General features: G+C 62.3%; 1 protein-coding gene across 1 annotated transcript; it reads right to left on the reverse strand.

Annotated features, from left to right (window-relative positions):
• Positions 1-663: 663 nt before the first annotated feature.
• LOC146397936 (uncharacterized) lies at positions 664-18,840 on the reverse strand. The gene is made up of 5 exons (XM_084989801.1): positions 18,294-18,840; positions 6,384-7,839; positions 4,375-5,815; positions 3,963-4,009; positions 664-959 (listed from the first exon to the last, which is right to left on the reverse strand). The coding sequence occupies exons 3-5, from the start codon at positions 5,277-5,279 to the stop codon at positions 910-912; spliced, it is 1,002 nt and encodes a 333-aa protein (XP_084845927.1). The 5' UTR covers positions 5,280-5,815; positions 6,384-7,839; positions 18,294-18,840; the 3' UTR covers positions 664-909.
• Between the last annotated feature and the right edge of the window lie 1,121 nt (positions 18,841-19,961).

Raw genomic sequence — 19,961 nt, forward strand, 5'->3', positions numbered from 1 at the left:
TGAGCATAATCAGCTTCTCCAGACGGCCCGAGGGACCACGGCACAGACAAGGCTGAGAGGCCGTGGTCTGGTGAGCAGCGATGGCCCGGGCGTGGCTGGGACAGGGGCCCGGGCCTGCACCTGTGAGCCAACCTGTGCCCCCGCCCACGCCCGCTGCCCCCGGCAGGAAGGAAGCCGGCCGAGCGGCCCGGCCCGACCCGCCTCTGGTCTGCGGCTCTGACCCTCTCCATCCAAAGGCCAAGCAGGGAAGCTATTCTGGGAGCTTGTACAGAGGCCCTGGGAGCTCCTTATAAGGCTCTGCCCAGCGGCCTGGTGACGTCTGAACCCACGGTCCACCCTGCCACCCAGCCTGCAGCTGGGCCTGGGGTTTGCACAGACCCCACCACCTTCTGCCCACTCGCCCTGGGCCCAGACTCCCTCCCGTGATGCTCTCCTGAGGTTGATAGGAGCTGAACGGACCTCCGGGCCTTGGGGGACCTTGGGAGAGAGGTGGGGAGCAGAGCGCCAGCCTGGCCAGAGCCAGCCACGTCCTTATATGATGAAGTGCCGGGTCCTGGCTGAGTCACCGACGTTCGCAGACTCGGCCGTGGGAGCCAGTGGTGCCGGCTTATTTTTAGAGTTTTTACCGGAACACCTGGGTTGGGTGCAATTCGTACAGGGATCTCAGCAGTTCAGAACTATAGCTTTATGGCAAGTCATTCAGCAGGAGACAATGGCCAGTGGGTGGGCCCAGCAGGGCGTTTCCTGAGACAGGCCCGGGCGTCCCCTCGCCTGCCGTCCAGGGCTGGGGGACCCGGCTTGTCCGGAAGTGACCCCAGGGGTCACGCCTGCGTTTAGGCTCTTCCTCTGGATGGGACTCGGGAGAAACCTTGTCCAGGACTGGACGGCAACGGCTCCTCCAGAGGGTCGTCAACCCGCGCCCAGGCCTTGAGCCTGGTTCCCCTGGTGCTCTGACGGCGCTGGGGGTTGAAAGAATAGAGGAAGGGAAGCGTGAGGGGCGCGGCAGCTGCCCGTGTGCCAGGCCGAGGTGGCTCTCCAGCCAGCCGTCCCAGGCGGCCTCTGGGCTGTGCCCAGTGTGGTCCTGCAGTGGCAGCTCCCGGGCATGGGACGTGACCACCTGCATGTGGCAGGCCTGGAACCCAGGGAGGGAAGCATGCAAGTCCCTTCCCAAGTGTTTCCACAAGGGGGCGCCTTGGCAGGAAGCCCCCAGGGCACAGCAGGTGACAGTGCACGCTGGCGCCACCCCCCCCGCCCCCCGCCCCCAGCTTTAGGCCGAGGCCTCTGGACCCCGCACCATCCCCGGAACCACCAGGAGCCCATTAGAGACGTGCTGGGTGCAGCAGGGCTGGGCCGTCGGGAGCCTGGACGGGGAGGCGGCTCCCTCCGGGCACGACAGATGATGCCGGCTGTGGGGTGTGGGCTCCACCCAGGCTGCAGGGCCGACGCACCCACGTGTGGCTGCTCCACGTGCTTCTCCTGGCACGTGGCTGGGTTCCAAGAGACCCAGGTGGGCACCGCCTGGCGCCTTAGGGTGCGAGCCTGGACACCCACCCGCGAGGCCGCCCCAGCCACCGATAGGCCCCTGCGAGTTTGGACCCCGGCTCCCCAGGCCCCTTTCTTTTCCTCCGGAACCTGGGACTCACGCTACCTGTGCACGAGCCCCTGGCTGTTGCCTGCCCGCAGTTCCTGGGTGGTTGGGAAGCCCTGTCTGCTTCGCTGCTGCTGTGCCCGGGGTGTGGAGCGGTGCCCGCCCTGGGAGCTGCCCGCAGACCCTCAGGGAAGGACCGAAGCCGCGTGCAGAGGCAGATGTCACAGCGGGAGTATGTGCCTGGGGGCGCCGTCTGCGTGGTGACAGCAAACCCTCACCTCGCCCGGCTGACCGTCAACAGGCTGGGCGCCGACCACCGGGGCCTCTGCCGTCCCCCCCCACGCCCGTCACAGCCCATTTTCCCAGCCTTGCACAATCAGGGCCCCCGGAAGCTTGCGCCCCGCTCCACAACAGGCCTGGCCCGGGTGGCTCAGCACTGGGGTGGGGTCCACGCTGCAGGCGGTAGGAGCGCGGCCGCCTGGGGCTTCGCCGCCCCCAGCTTGGTGACGATGGTCCTGAAGCTCCTGCTCTTACGGGACGCCGAGGACTGCGGCCCTGCCCCGCCGTGTGCCCTTGGCCGTGAGAGCGGCCCGGCCACAGCCTGCGACTCCTGAGCCGCGAGGAAGGTGCTCGGCCAGGCTTTCGGCGACGGCTGAACAGGGGCAGCGCTGGGTGGGAAGCCCCTGAGCATCTGGTAGCCCCCAGCCCCCTGCAGGGAGCTCTCGTGCAGGCGTCCAGGTCCCGAGGTATCGTCCTGGAGGACCCCGGCCCCACCCAGCCACCAAGAGGCGTCCTGGCTGGACCCCTCGGGACCATGCAGTCACCCTCCTTGCTGGAAGGCAGGCTGCTCACGCTCACTCCCTGGAGGGCAGCCCAGCCTGGGGGCTCGGGGTCCCCGGCCCCTTCTCACTGCTTTTGGCTTGCACCCCACATGCAAGGCTTTCCCACGACCGGGACGAGGTCTGGGCTGAGGTGCTGGGCCTGCCTCCAGGGCGCCAGGGCCCATGGCTCCCGTCTGACCAGCCTCCCGGGCGCACGGCTCCCAGGGGCTGTGCCTGGGCGGCCCTCCAGGCCTGCAGTTCCTGGGCCTCTTCGCCCCTTCAGCCAACGCCAGCGAGCGCACCCCCTGCCACAGACCCCTTCTCCCCCGCCTGCCGCGGGTGGGGGACTGCACTGATCACACTGTCCCACGTAACAATGCTGTCTCCGGAGGGGTTCGAGCAGGGAAGGGGCGGAGCCAGGGGACACGGGGACACACGGCAGATGCTGGATGAGGAGCTGTCTGCACAGGACCTGGGCCGGTCCCCAGTGTACTGGCAGGGGGCCCGGAGGACTTTGCCCGATTCCTTTGAAGGAAGGGCACCTGCTTAAACACCTGGCTGCCTTGGGGGCACGGTGGGGGCGAGGCAGGGACAAAGGTGGCCCCGGGCAGGGGGTGGAAGGGGTGGGGCGGCCAGACTCCAGAGGTTTGAGAGGGCAGCTTCAGGTTGATGATGGACAGGGGGTGGGGGCAGTGGGAGACAGAGCCTCTCTGACCAGACCCAGGGGTGGGGGCCCTGGGGCCCCCAAGGAGGGAGTGGAGGGGGCAGGGTTGGCCCCTGAGATGGCGGGCAGACCCACCCTGGCCACCGTCCCCGCTCCCCGAGGCCCCTCAGTCCCCGCCATCCTCCTGCCTTCCCGGCGCCCGGCTGCTGTCCCTCGGTCGTCCAGCCTGCAGCCCGGGCGCCTCTGGAGCAGGCCCCGCCTGGACACACCTCAGCACGCGGGTGAGGCCCTTGCCCGCGGGGTCTCCGGGAAGCCAGCCCCGTGGCGGGCCTGCTCTGACTCTCCGCTGGAGACAGAGCTAAGATTAGACGACGCTGAGGTCATCGCCAGAGATGCCCGGCGGCCGTGCCATCCATCTGGCTATATTTGACTCACTCTGGTGCGTCAAGCATGCCGTTTGCCCCCAGGAGCCTGCGGCTGAGCTGGCCTTGGACGTGGAGGAGTCCAGGCTGGCGTTGAAAGGGGCTCTGTCCTCCAGGGGCCTCACCCCCAAACGGCACACAGGGGCTTTGTTCTCCAGCCGAGTCCCAGAAGACCCCTCCTCCAGCTGGGGCCCTCGGGGCCGTCTGGCAGGACGGGACGTGTCTCTCCGGGCCACAGTGTGGGCCCGGTCCTTCCCTGCATCGCTGCAGAGCCGCCAGGCTGCCTGCCCCGCTCCCTCCCGGGAGCCCGGCTGACACTCCTCTGAATAGGAGACCTGTCTGCCCCGCACCCTGACCCCGGGAGCTGCGAGGGCCCAAGCTCGGACAATCAGGACCCGTTGGAAGAATGGGCTGGGAGGCTGCCTGGGGGAGGATGGGCCCGCATCTCTCTCCTGAGCTTCTCTTACCTCCACTGTCAGGATTTTCTAAGTTTCCTTCGAGATGCACGCTGCACCTTGCAACACAGCAGTGCGAAACCTCAGCAGGCTGCCCCGGGCATCAGGCCGACCCCAGGCTGCCCAGCGTCAGCTGCCCCTGCCCCACCGGTTCTGTCCGTCCTGCTCAGAAATGCTAGGGTGGCCGCGTTCACGGCCTGGGACCCCCGAGATCAGCCCCGGCCCCCGGTCTCCCCTGCCAGTGCTGTCCCCTCAGAACCCGTCCCTCGAGACACGGGACCCGTGCCCTCTTCGTCGCCTTTGGGTGACTGCAGCCGCACGCCCTGGGCTGGGCACCAAGGCCCTTCCTCTCTCCTTCCCGTCCCCAGGCCTCAGGGGCACAGCCACACTCTGCGGCATCTGAGTCCGCACACCCCTTCCTCACCCTTTGCTGCCTGACCAGGAAGTTCCGCTTTGGAGCCCCGTCTGCATGGCTCCCCTTCTGGCCTGGGCGACGTGGAACCTCCTGCTCCAGGTGCGACGAGGAGCTCGGGCTGGGAGGCAGCCGGGCTGAAGGCCTGCGGCAGCATTGCACCCAACGTCCCGTGGGAGTTCAGGAAGCTTGCGCTGTGGGACAGGCCCTGCGACAGGTGCTGAGGGTGGGGGGGCACACGAGGTGCCTCTGCAGACACGGCAGGTGCTACCCGTACTGCAGGGCATCGTGGGAGAAGGGTGATGGGTCAGCAGGGGGACGTTCAGGTGAGATCTGGCCGAGGGGGAGGAACGGGGAGGAGATGGCACGTGCAAAGGTCCTGAGGCAGGAGGGGGCTGTGGGGAGGGAGGAAGCGGCCCTGGAGGCAGAAACAGGGTATGGCCGGGAGCCTGGAGGGAGGCTGGAGCCGATGAGCGGCCTGGGGGTGATGAGCGGCCGATGAGACCAAGGGCTGTCTCCTCAGGAGGGTGGGGACAGTGGAAGTTCTGAGCACGGGTGCCGCTGGGGGTCTGGTGGCCCGCAGATGGTCTATGCGAGGGTCCAGGTGGGGGAGCTGCCGACGCCCAGGTGGTAGCGCAGGGCGCAGATGGACGGGTAGGGGTACAGGCTGAGCTCCCGGGACAGATCGGGACGTGAGGGGGGAGGGGCGCCTGGAACACCTGGCGGCCCCAGGCCTGGGCTCGTGGAGGCTCAGGACCCTTGGGAAGCGGGTGTGGGGGAGAAGGGGCGTTCCTCCTGTGCAGGGTCCCCTGTCCTGGGACTTGAAGGAGGATAGATCCAGGGGAGACGCTTGGCCCCAGGGTGGGGGAGGCGGCACGGAGCCTCCGTTTCTCCGTCTGTGACATGGAGATGATCATGATGGACTTGGGACCTTCTCTAGGATGAGGAGATTATACGGGACAGCTTCTGAGAGCCGGGAGCCCGCGGCTCCCACCCGGGGCTCAGGCCGTGCTAGCCCTGCCCCCCAGCCCGTCCAGTCCACGGGCCGCGGCAGGCCCTGTCCACGGCCTGGAGCCCTCGGAGGCGGTGGCCGCCCTGCAGCTCTGGGACACCAGCTCCGGGGGTCTCCTGCGTGGGGCACTCGGAGGACAGGGGGCCGAGCAGTGCGGACCCCCGGGGGCGGCCAGGGCTGAGGCGGGTGACATTTGGAGAGGTGGGAACATCCTTAAGAAAGAAGATCAAGGAAACCAGGTCTCAGCAAAACCCAGCGAGCCCTTGAGCTGAAGATCTGGAACACGTGGACTCAGGGAGGCATCTGGCTTCTCCAAGGACATCCCTGCTGTGGGAGAAACGCCGCTCAGGACGCGGGGCTCTCTCAGTGGTGAAGAGGAATCCGCTCATTGCCACAGAATGCCAGGGCGTGGGACTCTTTCCAGGAACAATTTCTGGGCTCCTTGAAAATGAAATCGTCTTAGATTCAGTTTAAACAGCCTCCGTGCATGGATGAGAGGGGCTCTCAGAGCTCCCGACCCATTTTAGCCAGAGGTTCACTTACTGCAGAAAGAGGTCTTTCCCTCGACACTAGGGGAAGATTTTCTAAATTTTTAATTTTGCGATAACTTTGGCCGTGCTGGAGCGCTCCCGGGACCCTCCCAGCCTCCCTGCGTGGGACGCGCCAGGGACAGCACAGGGCGGACGCAGGACATGCCAGGGGCACATGGCTGAGGAACCCTAGACTCTGCTAGGGTCGCAGCTGCTCTCACTACTGCCCTTCTCTGTCCCGGGGGCCTGTCCGGGAGCCCACAGGGCACGTGATGCCGGTCCCTTGAGGCTCCGGTGACGTCAGCTCCTCGTCTGAGTTCCAGGACCTGGATGAGGCCAGGCCTGTGCCCACCCCTCCCTCGCGGGTCCCTCCCCATGGCGCCGGGTCGGGGGCATTTGGCGGGAACCCCACTGCGGGGGCGACCTTGGCGTCACCTCTTATCGGGGACATGATCACATCCCATCACTGGGCTGCTGACCTGGGTCCTCCCGCAGGTGGCAGTTGCCGGCTTCTCTGCAGTGTCCTCTCCCCGCTTGGTTCGCTGGAAGCCAACCGCTCAGTCCGGCCCACACTCAGGGAAGGGACCTCGGGCGGCACCTCAGGAAGGGACGAGAGTCCGTGAGCCAGCCACACGCTAAAACCACGGGCGTCCGTGAGCCAGCCACACGCTAAGACCACGGGCGTCCTTGAGCCAGCCACACGCTAAGACCACGGGCATCCGTGAGCCAGCCACACGCTAAAACCACAGGCGTCCCGGACGAGTGTTTGGGGGTGTCTGGGGCCACGCCGTCCTCCGTAGAGCCCCATGCGCTCAGGCGTGGGTCCACCGCGGCGGGGGCCGAGGTCCCGCTTCCCCGCTGCGCCTGCATCTGTGCCGGATGTTTCCGAAGGCGGCAGAACGGCGTCTCCCGCCTCTGTTTGTTGTCCGATCTCTAACGGGCTCGGAGGGCTGCGGGACCCTCCGCGGGAGCCCGACCCCATCCGGGTTTCCGGTCCCCGACGGGCCGGGGGCCGTCTGCGCGCAGAGCATCGGCCTTGCTCTTGCCATCCGGGCAGGAAGGCTGCTCCCGCGGCCGCCGCGGTGGGAGCCTGAGTCACCTGGTTCCCGTGAGGCTGATGCTGTGTTCCCCTTGCTGGAGTCACACGCCCGGCTGGGCCCAACGGCAGAGCCGACCCTGGACCCAAGAGGCACGTTTGTCTGGACCGAGGCCCCATGAGAAGAGGCCCTCGCCGGCTGGTGGGGACGTGGGAGGCCCGCGTGGAGGGCCCGCCGGCTGCCTGCCTGTGCGGGTGGTGGTCTTCGAGTGCCCCCGCTGGGCCCAGGGAGCCGGCTCTAACCACAGGGGGAGCCAAGGAAGTCCTTAAACAGGGAGGGGAGCCGGCTGCCCAGGTTCAGTAGACGCAGCCCTGAGCGGGGGCCGGAGCCACAGGCCTGGCAGGGACCCGGGTCTGGACTGAGCCCTTGGGGACCGCTCACTGGTCAGAGGTCAGCCCGGCACCTCCGTGGGCCCAGAATCTGAGGAGGAGCACTGAGCAGGGCCTGCGGGGTCAGGAGGTGGAGCCCAGGCCGGGCTCTAGAGGGGAGGCCTGCCCCCCAGAGGATACAAACCCCTCGTTTGGTGCCAGCTTCTGTCCACAGACATGGCCACAGCCACCAGCCTCTCTCTCCCGAGGCCTCACCTGTAGAAGGGGCCCTCCAGGTCAGAAGCATGTCTAATGTCCAAAGCCTGGGACTTCCTTCCAGGCTGCAAGGACACGGCTCCAATTTTGCCTGGTCATCCCGTGCACGAGGCTCAGCTGAGCCGCTGCGGGATGCCGGGCAGCGCCCCCATTCTCGGGACCTGCTTCCCCCAGAGGTCCAGCCAGGAGGCAGGACAGAGGCCGGGGCCCCTTTGGCGGCTCGGTGTCCCGTGGGGCTGCGCCGAGCTTCTGTCCTGGAAGGAAAGAGAAGAGAGGGCGGAGCTGGGGGCACGGGAGGAGCTGGACACCACCTGGGGGCTGTCCCCTGTGGTCACCACTGTCACCATTGCTCTGGACCCTGTCTGGACGCCCCAGCCAGCCCTCTCCTGAATGCCCAGGTGACAAATCTCAGGGGCAAAGAGGGTGGGGGCCGGCTGACAGTGGCAGGACGTCCCTCAGACTTTGGAAGAGCCATCTGCCTCTTAGAAAGGAGACTATCTGTCTTCCTCCCTTTCTTTTTTAATCGTGGAATTTTTTGTCAGTAATTTTTGTGCAAATTTTGATGACCGAGTTTCGTGGCATCTTTCCCCTTAAATTTGCCCGGGGCAGGTGTGGGTGCATGTGCGTGTCAGTGCGTGTCTGCCCATGTGTGTGAAGGCCTGTTGTGTGTCCCTCCTCTGCCCTCCTGGGAGCGGGGGGGCCTGCAGCTGGGGCCGTCTCCTCACCCGCCATGGGGAGCAGGCCCGGGCTGCTCTCGGCCTCCCTGGGCCTCACCGTCTGCCCCTCCATGGCTGATGCAGGGTGTGGGGAGACCCAGGGCCCGGGAAGGACGGGGGCAGGGGCTCTGGCCACCTTCAGGCCCTGCCAGGATGGACGGGCCCGGGCTGTGGGCTCTGCTGTGCATGTCTCCCCTCCCAGCCCTGGGGCCGGTGTCCCCCCACGTCAGCCCCGCGAGAGGAGGGCATGGCTGGGTGTAAGATTGTTTCTGCCTCTGCCCTGGGGGGTCATTTCCCCCGTTTCTGTGGCACGAGGGCTTGGAAGCAAAACGGTCCTTGGAGCCCGACAGCCAGCTGGGCCTCCTGCAACCCTGGCACAGCCCTCCTGTGGGAAATCTCTTCGGCCGCAGGGTCCCGAGGTCCCACGGGCTCCCTGCTGCCTGTGCGGCTGGGCCTCTGCCCCCTCTCTGGGCCGGTGTTTCCCCAGCAAGCCCCCCAGACGGGCCCAGGCCTCGGAGATCCAGGACAGTGAGACTGACCCGTAGCCCAGGCAGGCAGGGGACACGGACGCACGGACGTGTGTGAGAGGGTCCCGACCCGCCTTCCCGGGGAGATGGGTCTTAGTGGTGTCCACCGGTCAGGCCAGCACCCAGGGTGTGGCCTGGGTTCTGCCCGGCCCTTCAGTTCCCCAAATAGGAGCAAGAACCTGGAACTTCCTCCAAGACCCCGTGGGCGTCAGGTCAGCCTCAAAGTGGTTTCCAGACAAGCTGGCCCAAGGGCGGAGAGCCAGCTTGCCTACCTCTGAGGCGCAGAGCTCGGAAGCGTCTGTGGGTTTCCCACCTGGCAAGAAAAGTAAGACGTCTCCCCGATGTTTTCGTTGTTCCGAGAGGGGGGCTCCGGCCCCAGGAATGTCTGGAAAGCGGCCGTCTGCGCAAACCTTCGCGTGGAATTCGCCAGGAATGTTCCCGGGACAGCGGAGGGGCTGCTGGACAGCGGAGGGGCCCCAGAGCCCAGCGGAGACCACGGCCAGCCCCGAACTGCCGCTGCGGGAGCCGGGCCGCCCAGCACTGGACCTGGGGCGGCGCGGAGACGTTGGAGCTGGAAGGGTGCAGAGGTGCCCGCTCGCGCAGGACACGGGCCGCTGGTCACACAGCAGAAAGCGACGGACGCGAGGCTGGTGCCAGGTCTCCCCAGCCTGGGAGAACGTTGCTTGAGAGCCTCTGCTCACGGGCACGGTGTCTGCCCTGCACACAGACTCGCTGGTTGCGGGTGGAATCGGGTCCCCTCAAACCCTCACGCCCTATACCTGCGGTGGTGGCCCTGGGGCCCCGGCAGGTTAATCCGTGGAGATGAGGACTTGGGCATGGCCCCCAGTCGGTCCCCATGAGGCGGGGACATGTGGACACGGGGGCACAGCCCCGAGCAGAGGAGGCAGTGAGTTCCTGGGAGGGGTCTGTCTTGGCCCCACGACACACGGGAAGGCTCATGCGGTCCCGGGTGGGACGCCCTGGCCCTAGGGGGCCACCTGGGACGGGGCCAAGCGCACGGGGCCCACCGGACACGCCTATGCTGTTTTTCTGCTCACAGAACTTGAGTGTCCAGTAGCATCTCAGAAACACACACGTTTTTAGGAACGGAGGCGCCGAACATTGGGAAGACGGGCGACTCCCCTTCCATTTTAACGAAAGGTCCCACTTTCCTGGTGAATCGGCCTTTTCCTTTGCAGTCCGGGTTCACTGTTTTCTCATCACTGTTTATAGGACATCTACGTGGACAGGTGACCGGGAACCCGTGTGCATCACAGGTGGCGCTGGCCCGCTGGCCCATTTTCTCCTTGCTCGGCTTCAGCAGAAGCCGCGGGGCCGACACCAAGACGCCGAGAGCCAGGCGTGCTCCCAGGACTGTGATGGCGCCAGAGCCCTTCCCTCCCTCTGTCCCAGTGTCACAGTGGACGACTCTAGGGGTCATCCCTGTGAGTTATTTATTTATTTTCTTTTTGGAGCCGCACCCACGGCATATGGAGGTTCCCAGGCGAGGGGTCGAAGCAGAGCTGCACCTGCTGGCCCACACCACAGCCACAGCCACGCCAGATCCGAGCCGCGTCTGTGGCAACTGCCCACCTAGCGAGTCCAGGAATCAGGCACATCCTCTGGGACACGATGTCAGATGCTTCACCTCCTGAGCTACATGGGGAACTCCCCTGTGTGTTCTAAATCAACACAGTTCAGAAGGAAAAAGACGTGTGTACCTTCCGAAGGGCCTGGATTGACCCTGGTGTGGCCGCAGAAAGTGGGGAGGTGAGCAAAACGGCCGGAGAGCAAGGGCCTCGGAGATTTGTCTGGAATTTCTGATTTTTAAAAAATAACTCACAATTTGGGATTGAATTCTCCTTTTTAAAGGAACGCAGGTATCCGTTCCTTAATATATGTATTTTTTAGTAGCCACACCAGCAGCAAGTGGAGGTTCCTGGGCCGGAGATTAAATCCGAGCCACGGCTCCGGCAACGCCAGGTCTTTTAACCCACTGCGCTGGGCTGGGACGGGATCCACACCTCTGCAGAGACCAGAGCCAGCGGTGGGGCTTTCACCCACCGCGCCGCAGCGGGGACTCCCAATGCGGCATCTGCGTGAAGCATGGGGGTCGTTTGAGACTGTCGAGACCGTGAGGAAATCAGATCAAAACGCGGTGGTTCACACCAGCTTCACCGGTTTCCCTCAAACTCCTCCCTGAACGTTCGTGCTGCGGATGCCCAGGCTCGTCCGCTCTGCGCGGTCCCCTCGGTCCTCGCCTGCACGCAGCAGGGTTAGGACGTGCGGCCGAGAAGCGCTGCAGCGGCTCCGGGCCAGAGCCAGCGGGCTTCCCGGTGCAGGGCGGGAGGCCGGCGGTCTCTCCGGGCAGGAGCCGGCACCTTGGAGGGACCGGTTCTAGGTCGGAGGGACTTTCCCCCGGAACCAACACCGCAGTGTGGCCGCTCCGACGGGCTCCTTTCACGAGCCGTTCCTGCTGGCTGCCCCCGAGGTCGCAGTCTTGAGTCGGGTAGCCGTGTCCAGCGAGTTCTATGTAGGCGCTCAGAGAGCGCGGGCCGCCCTGGGTAGGGACGGCCTTAGATCCCCGCATCACAGGCCCTGATTCTCTGGCCCCAGGCCCACAGATGTCCTGCCCCCCCCCCCCCGCCCCCGCCGTGGGCGTGGAAGGGCTGTGTGTTGTTCTGATCTCTGCATGGGGGGCGTGTCTGGATCCTCTGACTGGTTCCTGGAGGGACCAAGTTCATCGGGAGGTGCTCCTGGAGCCTCCCTCTGGTACCTGTATGTGTCCCCACCGTTTGATCGCAGGCCTCCTGTGTGGGGTGACCATAAATGGTCTGTTTTGAATCCCCCGGGGCTGAGTCCTGTCCTACCTAACCGACCAGGCTCTGTGCCCCAACCCCACCTGTTAAGACCCCGACCCTGTGTGCCGGTGTTGGGAGGTGGTCTGGGCAGGAGCGGGAGCCTCAGGTGGGAGCAGCACCGCCCTCCCCCCACACGGGGGTCCAGAGAGCCTGCGACGCAGCGGGCGGGGGGGCGGACACGGGGGAAGAGGGGGTGACGGGGGGTGCGGGGCCCCGCTCTCCAGGCCCTGCAGGTACCTGACCGGGAACTCCAGCCTGAAGCCCGGTGACATGAGAGTGAGAAACACGTTTTTGTCGTGGGTGGGCCTTCCAGCCCATGACGGCAGCCAGAACAGCTCTGCCGATTCCAGGGGAGCTGTTTTCATGTCTCGACAAGATTGTATCATCTGTGCGCCTGTAAATTCCTGTTTATAAACCAAAGAGAAGGGAGTGGCTCTGCCTGTTACAGCCCCTTACACAAAGCTTAATCGGCAGCAGGGGGTCAGGACGTGACCCAGCCGCAAGGATCAAAATGCCAGTCTTCTGGGCGTTTCCAAAGCTGACACAAGAGCCCCCAAACCTGACGCGCGCAATGGTTAATACTCTGGCCTCAGGGAAAACAGAGAGGGCTGATGGGAGCCGGGCACTGCGGCGTGGCGCCTTTAAATTTTTTTTAAATCCGTAAAGGTTATTTTTGGAGCAGCTTTAGGCTGACAGATAAAGCGGGTCGCAAGAGCGGTTCCCACACGCTCCCCTTCGGCCCGGCGACATCAGGGCTACATTTGCTACAAGTGAGAATCATGCCGACACGTGATTATGAATTAAAATCCACAGTTTACAGCGGGGCTGAGCCTTGTGGTAGGCAGTCTATGGGTTTTGGAAAATGTAAAATCACCTATCCCCTCGTTCAGTTCCTTTTATTTGGGTTAAAAATTAAATCGGGCCCAGTAGGGATTTCAATGTCAAAGTTACAACTTTTGCCATGTTTTTCCTTCTGAAAATATTAGCCTTGGAAGGAAACGCTTTCACAAACAGCCACTGTTCTGATCTCGGGCCCCCATCCAGGAGGGCCTTATCTTATCTCTCCCGGGTGTCTGCCGATTTACAGGCGGGCGAGCGGCGCAGACGCGGGTTTTTCTTCTGGGTGTAAGCGGATCCTCAAAGCAGGACCTCGGCTTCAAGCACAGTTTGTTTCAGGAGAGCGTCTTGGTGTTGCTGGGTGGAATTCCCACGGGCATGGGTGAGGCTGGCAGCCTCTGCCGGTGGGAACGCGCCTCCGCCCGTCTGGGTGTTTTCACGCGCTGGTCGGGGCTTTTCGGCCAGGAGTCCACTGCCTTCCACCCTGGGCTTCCAGCATCGCTCCTCCTCCTCGAAAGCTCAGGCTTTGTGGAAACAAACCAAAGCTGAGCTCGCTCACCTCCTGCGGTTTTGCCAAGTCCCAGCATGGGGGGGGGGTGTTGAGGAAGGAAGTGCCAGTGGGGGGGTGGTTCCTCCTCCTACAGGGAGCCCTCCGCCCGGGGCTCCCTGGAAAGTTAACTTTCACTGGCGAACGTTTCCGCTAGTGCGCAGACCTCCATCGGAAAACGCGCAAACTCGCCTAAAATGCCCATGTTACTCTTCGAGCCCCCCTGAAATTCCGAGGCGGTGTTGGGCTGCGCTCCTTTCTTAAACGGCAATCTCGGCGCCGGTGTCTCCCACTCCCAGGGTCCCTGACGTTGACACACAGAGACCTTTTTCTCCTTGTGGAGGCACAAGGAGGGCGCCCCCCCCTCCCCCCGGGAAGGAGACTGGAGGGTCTTCTGGCGCCTCCTGGGGGAGGAAGCGGGGCTGGGCCAGGCTTTAACCCCGCTGGCGTCGCCCCAGCCATCAGCTGCTAATGTTCGGCCAGGGACCCTCCACCTGCCGGCAGCACAGGCGAGGGGACAGGGTTGGTCCCACCCATCCCAGCCCTCCACCAGCCCCCGGGACCTGGCACATCCAATCCTCCTTGGGGATGGACGGTGCGTACTCAGTGACACCAGCCGGAGAGGCCCTCAGGCGCTTGTACCAGAGTCGCTCAAACCTCCCCATGCTGTTTACACCTGGCCGATCCCCAGCCCAACCCCTAGATTAGATGCACATCTCTGTTAGCCCTTCTGGAACACACACACACGCGCACACACAGGCACACACGCGTGCGCGCACACACACACACACACACACACGCACACATGTGCCCTGCCGCCCGCTTTGATCTGCTGTCGTGTTCGCATCCGCACATACGCAAACCCAGATTTTCTCTTCTTAAGCTCAGTTTGCTTCCTTCACCGAGGGATGCGCTTTCTCACTGAACCTTTGCTTCCACATCCTCGCAAGCTTCACAGCCACAGGCACAGCCGTGGTTTGTGTACATAGAAAATACAAATGAATCCATGGATAAATGCTTTGATTAAAAGTGACTTTTGGAGTTCCTGCTGTGGCTCAGTGGTAACGAACCCAGCTAGTATCCATGAGGATGTGGGGACGCCGTTGCCACACCTCCCAGGACACTGACCAAAACACCAGCTGGAGACATAATCGGGTAACTTGGCCCAAAAAATCTTGGCGTTTAAGAACAGGATGTTATCAGACGAGAGGTGACTAGAAGCCAGAAGCAGGAGCAGAGACCTCAGACGCAGAGCCCGGCGTTGCAAGGCGCCGGTGACTCGGCGGAAGCGGGGTGACCTGAGCACAGGGCAGGGTCCCCTGCCTGCTCCAGCTCCTCTGCTCATGCTGGTCGGGGCTCACAGCTTACAGACAGCCTCAGGGAGAGGACTGCCTGGAGGCGGTGACACTGCAGGGAGGCCCTGTCCTGGAAGGGCTGCCCCCTCCTGGGCTGCGGCTCTTCCCTGGCTGTCACGACTCTGGGTTCCAGGGGACGAGCCTCTGCCAAGAAGAGCCGGGAGAGCCAAAGGCTTTCCTGAAAGCCAAGGCCCGGGGCGGCGAGGTCCTGGGGATGGGGGCTGCATGGCAGTGGGGGCGCGCAGGGCGGCCCCTTCCTCCATTCCAGGAAGGCAGCTGCTGAGAGAAAAGAGAAACTCCACAACGTCTCTGAGTGATGGTAAAAGGCCCCCCCGAGCCTGCACGCAGGGTCCTCAGGCCTGTGCTGGGCGGGCAGCTTGGACCCGAGCCAGCGGGAGCCAGGCCCTCCCCCCCTCTCCTGCAGGGCCGGGGGCAGGGAAGAGGGTCCCCGCTCCCTTTCCTGGCCTGGGAGGCTGAGCCGGGAGCCCGGTTCTGGGGGTGCATTGGCCTGAGGACAGCCGTGATGGCCAGCTCACCTCTGCTCCCACCCCCACGGGTGCCCCATGAACCTGGGCCCACGGTTTCCGGGGAAGAGGGGGTCCAACTGGAGCGTGCGTGGCCCGCCCTTCCCCCGGGGGCAGGAGGGCTTATCTGCCCCTCCCAGGACGGCTTCCTTCCGCCCACACTGGCCCCGGGGTCGATGCCCTGGAAACTGACCATCTGATCATGGCCAAGCTTCTCTTCCCACACATCACACCCAGGCCCGCACATCAGCATCTGGGACCCATTTCCTGCTGGACCCACGCGGTGCGCCCCGGGCTACGGCCAGCTGGCGGCCTGGGGCAGCCCCCCGCCGGCCGTCAGCCCCCACCATCGGCCAGACACCGCTGGAGGCCAAGCCCTGCCTTCTCTCCAAAGGGGCCACTCGTGTGCTGGGGACCTGCGGGTCCACAGGGCCCAAGACACTGACGGCTCAAGTGAACTGGGCTCCCCAGAGGACACACCAGAAGTAAGAATAGCAGAAACCAAGGACCAGGGGCCACCCCCAGAGCCTGGCCAGCCCAGAACGCTGCCCTGGCCTCCCCCCCTCGACCCCCGGCCTCGCCCCCCCAGGCCTCGGGCACCCCCCGCCAAGCCTTGCTCCCCCGAGGCCCCCCCCTCTGCTTGGCTCTCCCACTGCGTCCTCTCAGCAGCTTCAGGCCTTACACTCTGTCCTGGTGCCCAGCTGTCACTTCTGCGACCCGTGGGGCCTGTCCATAGCTGTGATGGGTGACCCTATGCCTGTCTAGATGCCCATGACCAGGGTGGCCCTCGGCAGCCTGCCAGAAAGTCACTTCCAGGAGGGGTGGGGACCAGGCAGCAATGCCGAGGCCTTGGGGTGGGATGGGGACACCATAAGGGGGGGGCCGCTTGCCCAGCTCCTGAGACCCCCAGCACGTCCTGTCTCTTCTTTGGGCCCAGTTTCTTCACCTGTGTTCTTTATACAGAGTCACATAGTTGCACACACAAACACACAGGTGAACAGACACACCTGCTGTCATGGGCTGGATTGTGCACCCCCCTCACTCCTGACCCCCAGTATCTCAGAATGTGACCTGATTCAGAACCAGGGTCTTTACAGGTGGTATTAGTCAGCTTGGGCTGCTGTAACAAACATCCCAGGCAGGGGACTTAGACAACAGACATTTATCCTCTCACTGTCCTGGAGGTTAGGTCTGGGTCCAGGAGTCACAAGGCTGGTCCTTCCGAGACCTCTCTCCGGGGCATGGGGGTGACTGTCTCCTCCCTGGGTCCCCACGGGGTCAGCCCTCTGTGCCTGTCTGTGACCTAATCCCACTTCCCGTAAAGACGCCACTCGTGAGGGTTTAGGGCCCAGCCTGAAGGCTCTATTTGCCTTAATCACCCCCTCAGAGACCGTGTCTCCACACAAGGTCATGTTCTGAGGTGCCGGGGTCGGGGGGGGGGGTTGACACAATTGACCCATTGCAGAGATAATCAGTTTAAGACGGTCATGAGCGTGGACCCTAATTCAATACAATCATGTTCTTATAAAAAGGGGAGGTTAGGACAAAGACATGCGCCTGGGAGAAGGCCCTGTGAAGATGGAGACAGAGACCGGGGTGGTGTCCCTACAGGCAAGGGAACCCCAAATATTTGCCAGAAGCAGTGAGAGAGGCGTGGACCAGGTTCTCCCTCAGAGCCCCCAGAGAAACCGCCCTGCCCACACCTTGATCTTAGACTTCTAGTCTCCAGACGTGGGAGAGTATATTTCTCTCAGTTAAGCTGCCCAATTTGTAGCGCTTTGTTGCAGCAGCTCTAGCAAATGGATAGACGCATGAGCACCTACATGCTCATGTGCACAGGTACACACATGTGCACATGCAGACTCACATTACACATGCACAGGTGTGCACATGCATACAGGTACACACATGTGCATACATACAGGTACGCATGTCAAGACTTATGGAGTGCAGCCAAAGAAGTGCTGTGAGGAAAACTCTTAGCTTTAAATGGTTACATTAGAAATAAATAAATAAATAAGATTTAATTATGTTTTCATGGTAAGACACTAGAAAAAGACAAGCAAACTAAATGTAAAAAGTAAAAGAAATAGTAAAAATAACAGCAGAAAATAATTAAATAGGAAACAAACAGTAGAAAAAATGAACAAAGCAAAAATTGATCCTTCAAAAATTGTAAAAACTGGAATTCTTTTGTGGTGCAGTGGGTTAAGGATCCGGCATTGTCACTGCAGTGGCTGGAGTTGCTGTTGTGGCATGGGTTCAATCCCTGGCCTGGGAACTTCCACATGCCATGGGCATGGCCAAAAACAATAACGAAAATTGTGAAAATTGATAACTCTCCAGCCAACCTCTTAAAAAAAAAGAGAGAGATAGAAATCAAGAATGAGAAAAGGGATATTAACACAGATCCTTTGCAGGATAGAAAAAGAAGGAAGGAATGTTATGAACAACAGTAAATTCACCTCAGGTGACACAAATCCCAGAAAAATGCCATGTACAAAACTAACACAAAACAAAGTAGAAAATCTGAGTAGCCCCACGACTGTCTCTAAAAATTGGACTTGTCGTCAAAACTGTTTCTGCAAAGAAAACCGCACGCCTGGATGGTTTCACCATGCGTTTTATCAAAGACATGGAGAGGGAATGTCACCAGTTTTACGCAGAATCATTCAGAAAATAGAAGATTTTTTTTCTGTGGAGCCTCAGCTCTGACTTGAGTTAGGGATTGTTCGTGTCACGAGGCTACCAGAACCCTGATCCCATACTTGACAGTGGACACAAGAAAAGAAACTTGAGATGAGAAACATCCAGGAATATAAATACAAAATGCCTCACAAAATACCGGCAAACCAAACTCCGTGCCGTATGAAAAATGAAATCACGTCCTTAACCAAGTTCAGCCCCAGAACATCAGTCGGCGTCATTCACCGTGTCAGTAGAACAAAGAACTCAATAAATGCGGAAGTCATTGAACGAAGACTCAGCACCCATTTGTGAGAAGACCTCCACAGAGACTACGAGAAAGAGGCGCACTTTCTCATCTGACTCGGGGCCGTCCATGAAACACCTGCAGCTAAAATCCCATTTCCTGGTGACACATGGAAGGTTTACTCCCAAAGTCTGGGAGCAGGCAAGGCTGTTTGCTCTGACCACGCCACCCGGCATCGCACTGGACATCACTGCCAACGCATGAGGGGGGCGGAGAAATCAGAGGCATAGCGGGTGGAAAGTCTGCCTGTTCCTGACGGACGCCTTTCACCCAAACCCGCCCTCTGCTCCCAGCTGGGGGTCGCCAGGCTGAGCTTCTGCAAACGGTCCCGCTTGGCCCTCTGGCTCACCTTGCATCCCGCTGACGGCAGGTGCCCGAGAGACTCCGCGGTCCTAAGGGGCAGGAAGGGCCCGGCGCCGGGAAGAGAGGTGGCGGCCACGCTCGACGTGCGCTCCTGGACGGCGCCCCCGTGGGAAGGGACAGTGCGGGGACTCTGGCAAAAGCTGCAGGTGGACCGCCAGTCAGAGGGTTGTGTTCCACCACTCGACAGCGGCGACTGGGGGCTCTGTGCTCCTGGGAGACGCAGGCTCACATACTTGGGGGGCCAGGGGATGTGGTGTCTCCCCCTTCCTTCCCGTCGGTTCTAAAGGCGCTTTGGAGGGAGGGAGCGTGGAGGAAATGCAAGAAAATGAGCAAGTCAGAGTTGAGGCTCCACGGAAAGTTCCCTCTCTGTTCCTGCAACTATTCTTGAGTTTTCTTTCCGCATGAAATGATTTCAAAATACACACTGCAAGGAAGCAGAGCCGTTAAGTCAGGGACCAGATCTGTGCGTGTCAAGGCGGTGGCTCACAGCCACAGCAAGTCAGGCCCCGGCTCCGTGCGGATGCGGCTGCTTCGCGGGCCAAGGCACTGAAGCTGCACATTTCAAGGCGGACCTGAGCTCCCTGGGGTCGCGTTTGTTCCAATCGGATGTTCTTCCACAGAGGAAGCACGTTCAGTTTCTGGCGTTTGCTCTCCCGTTAAGGATGTTTTCTGGGCGCGCATGCGCTTCCTTACGGAGAGTCAAGGTCGCCCGCCCACTGCAGGCACATGCCGGCCACCGCCGGGCCACCGACGGCTCCCCACGCTGGTGGCAGCTTTGGGCAGTGGGCAGAGGGCCTGGTTTATCCTTATCATATATGGAAAGAAGGAGCTTTTTCATGGTTCAGGGGTTAACGAACCCGACTAGGAACCATGAGGTTGCGGGTTCGATCCCTGGCCTTGCTCAGTGGGTTAAGGAGCCAGCGTTGCTGTGAGCTGTGGTGTAGGTCGCAGATGCAGCTTGGATCCCGCGTTGCTGTGGCTCTGGCGCAGGCCGGCGGCTGCAGCTCCGATTCGACCCCTGGTCTGGGAACCTCCATGTGCCGCAGGAGCGGCCCTAGAAAAGGCAAAAAGACAAAAAAAAAGGAAAGGAGAGTCCAATGGCTGGCGTCTTATGGTTGTGAGATTTCTGTCTGCTGTGCAGGCAGCGGCGCCGGAGTAAATGAAGCCCATTAGCAGGGGCAACACAGACCTTCTGGCCGAGTGGGGAGGGTGGAAGCTGAGCACCTTGTGGCCGTGGCCCCGACGAGCCCTGTCCCCAGGAGGGAGGCACGCAGGCTGGCCATAGGCTCCAGGGGGGGCTTGGCCGACTACGCCACCTGCCCAGGAAGGCTCCAGAAGGAGGAGGTGGCCTGCCTTGAGCGGTTGGCACGCTGTCTGCGAGGCCGGCTTCCCATCCACCCATCTGCCTGCAGCGTGTACTGTGGGCACCAGTAGGCCCCTCTGGCCGGAAGATCTGCCCAGCGGTGACAAAACCGCCCCAGGGTCACTTCCACGTTACTCTGGAGTGAGCAAGGGCCCAGATACACAACCAATTCCAGGCCGGAGACAGAGCCCCAGCCTGCCTCCCCCATTCCCCGGCTCCTCGGCACCCAAGACCCGCTGGCCTGGCCGAGGGCACAGATCGGGGAGGTGTTGGGCAGCGTGTCACTTTAGC

Source organism: Sus scrofa, chromosome 13, assembly GCF_054392235.1.
Source record: "Sus scrofa isolate SSC_HxYL_T2T_F1_AM1 chromosome 13, Sscrofa_HxYL_maternal_Yorkshire_Landrace_v2.0, whole genome shotgun sequence".
Classification (NCBI taxonomy): Eukaryota; Metazoa; Chordata; class Mammalia; order Artiodactyla; family Suidae; genus Sus; species Sus scrofa.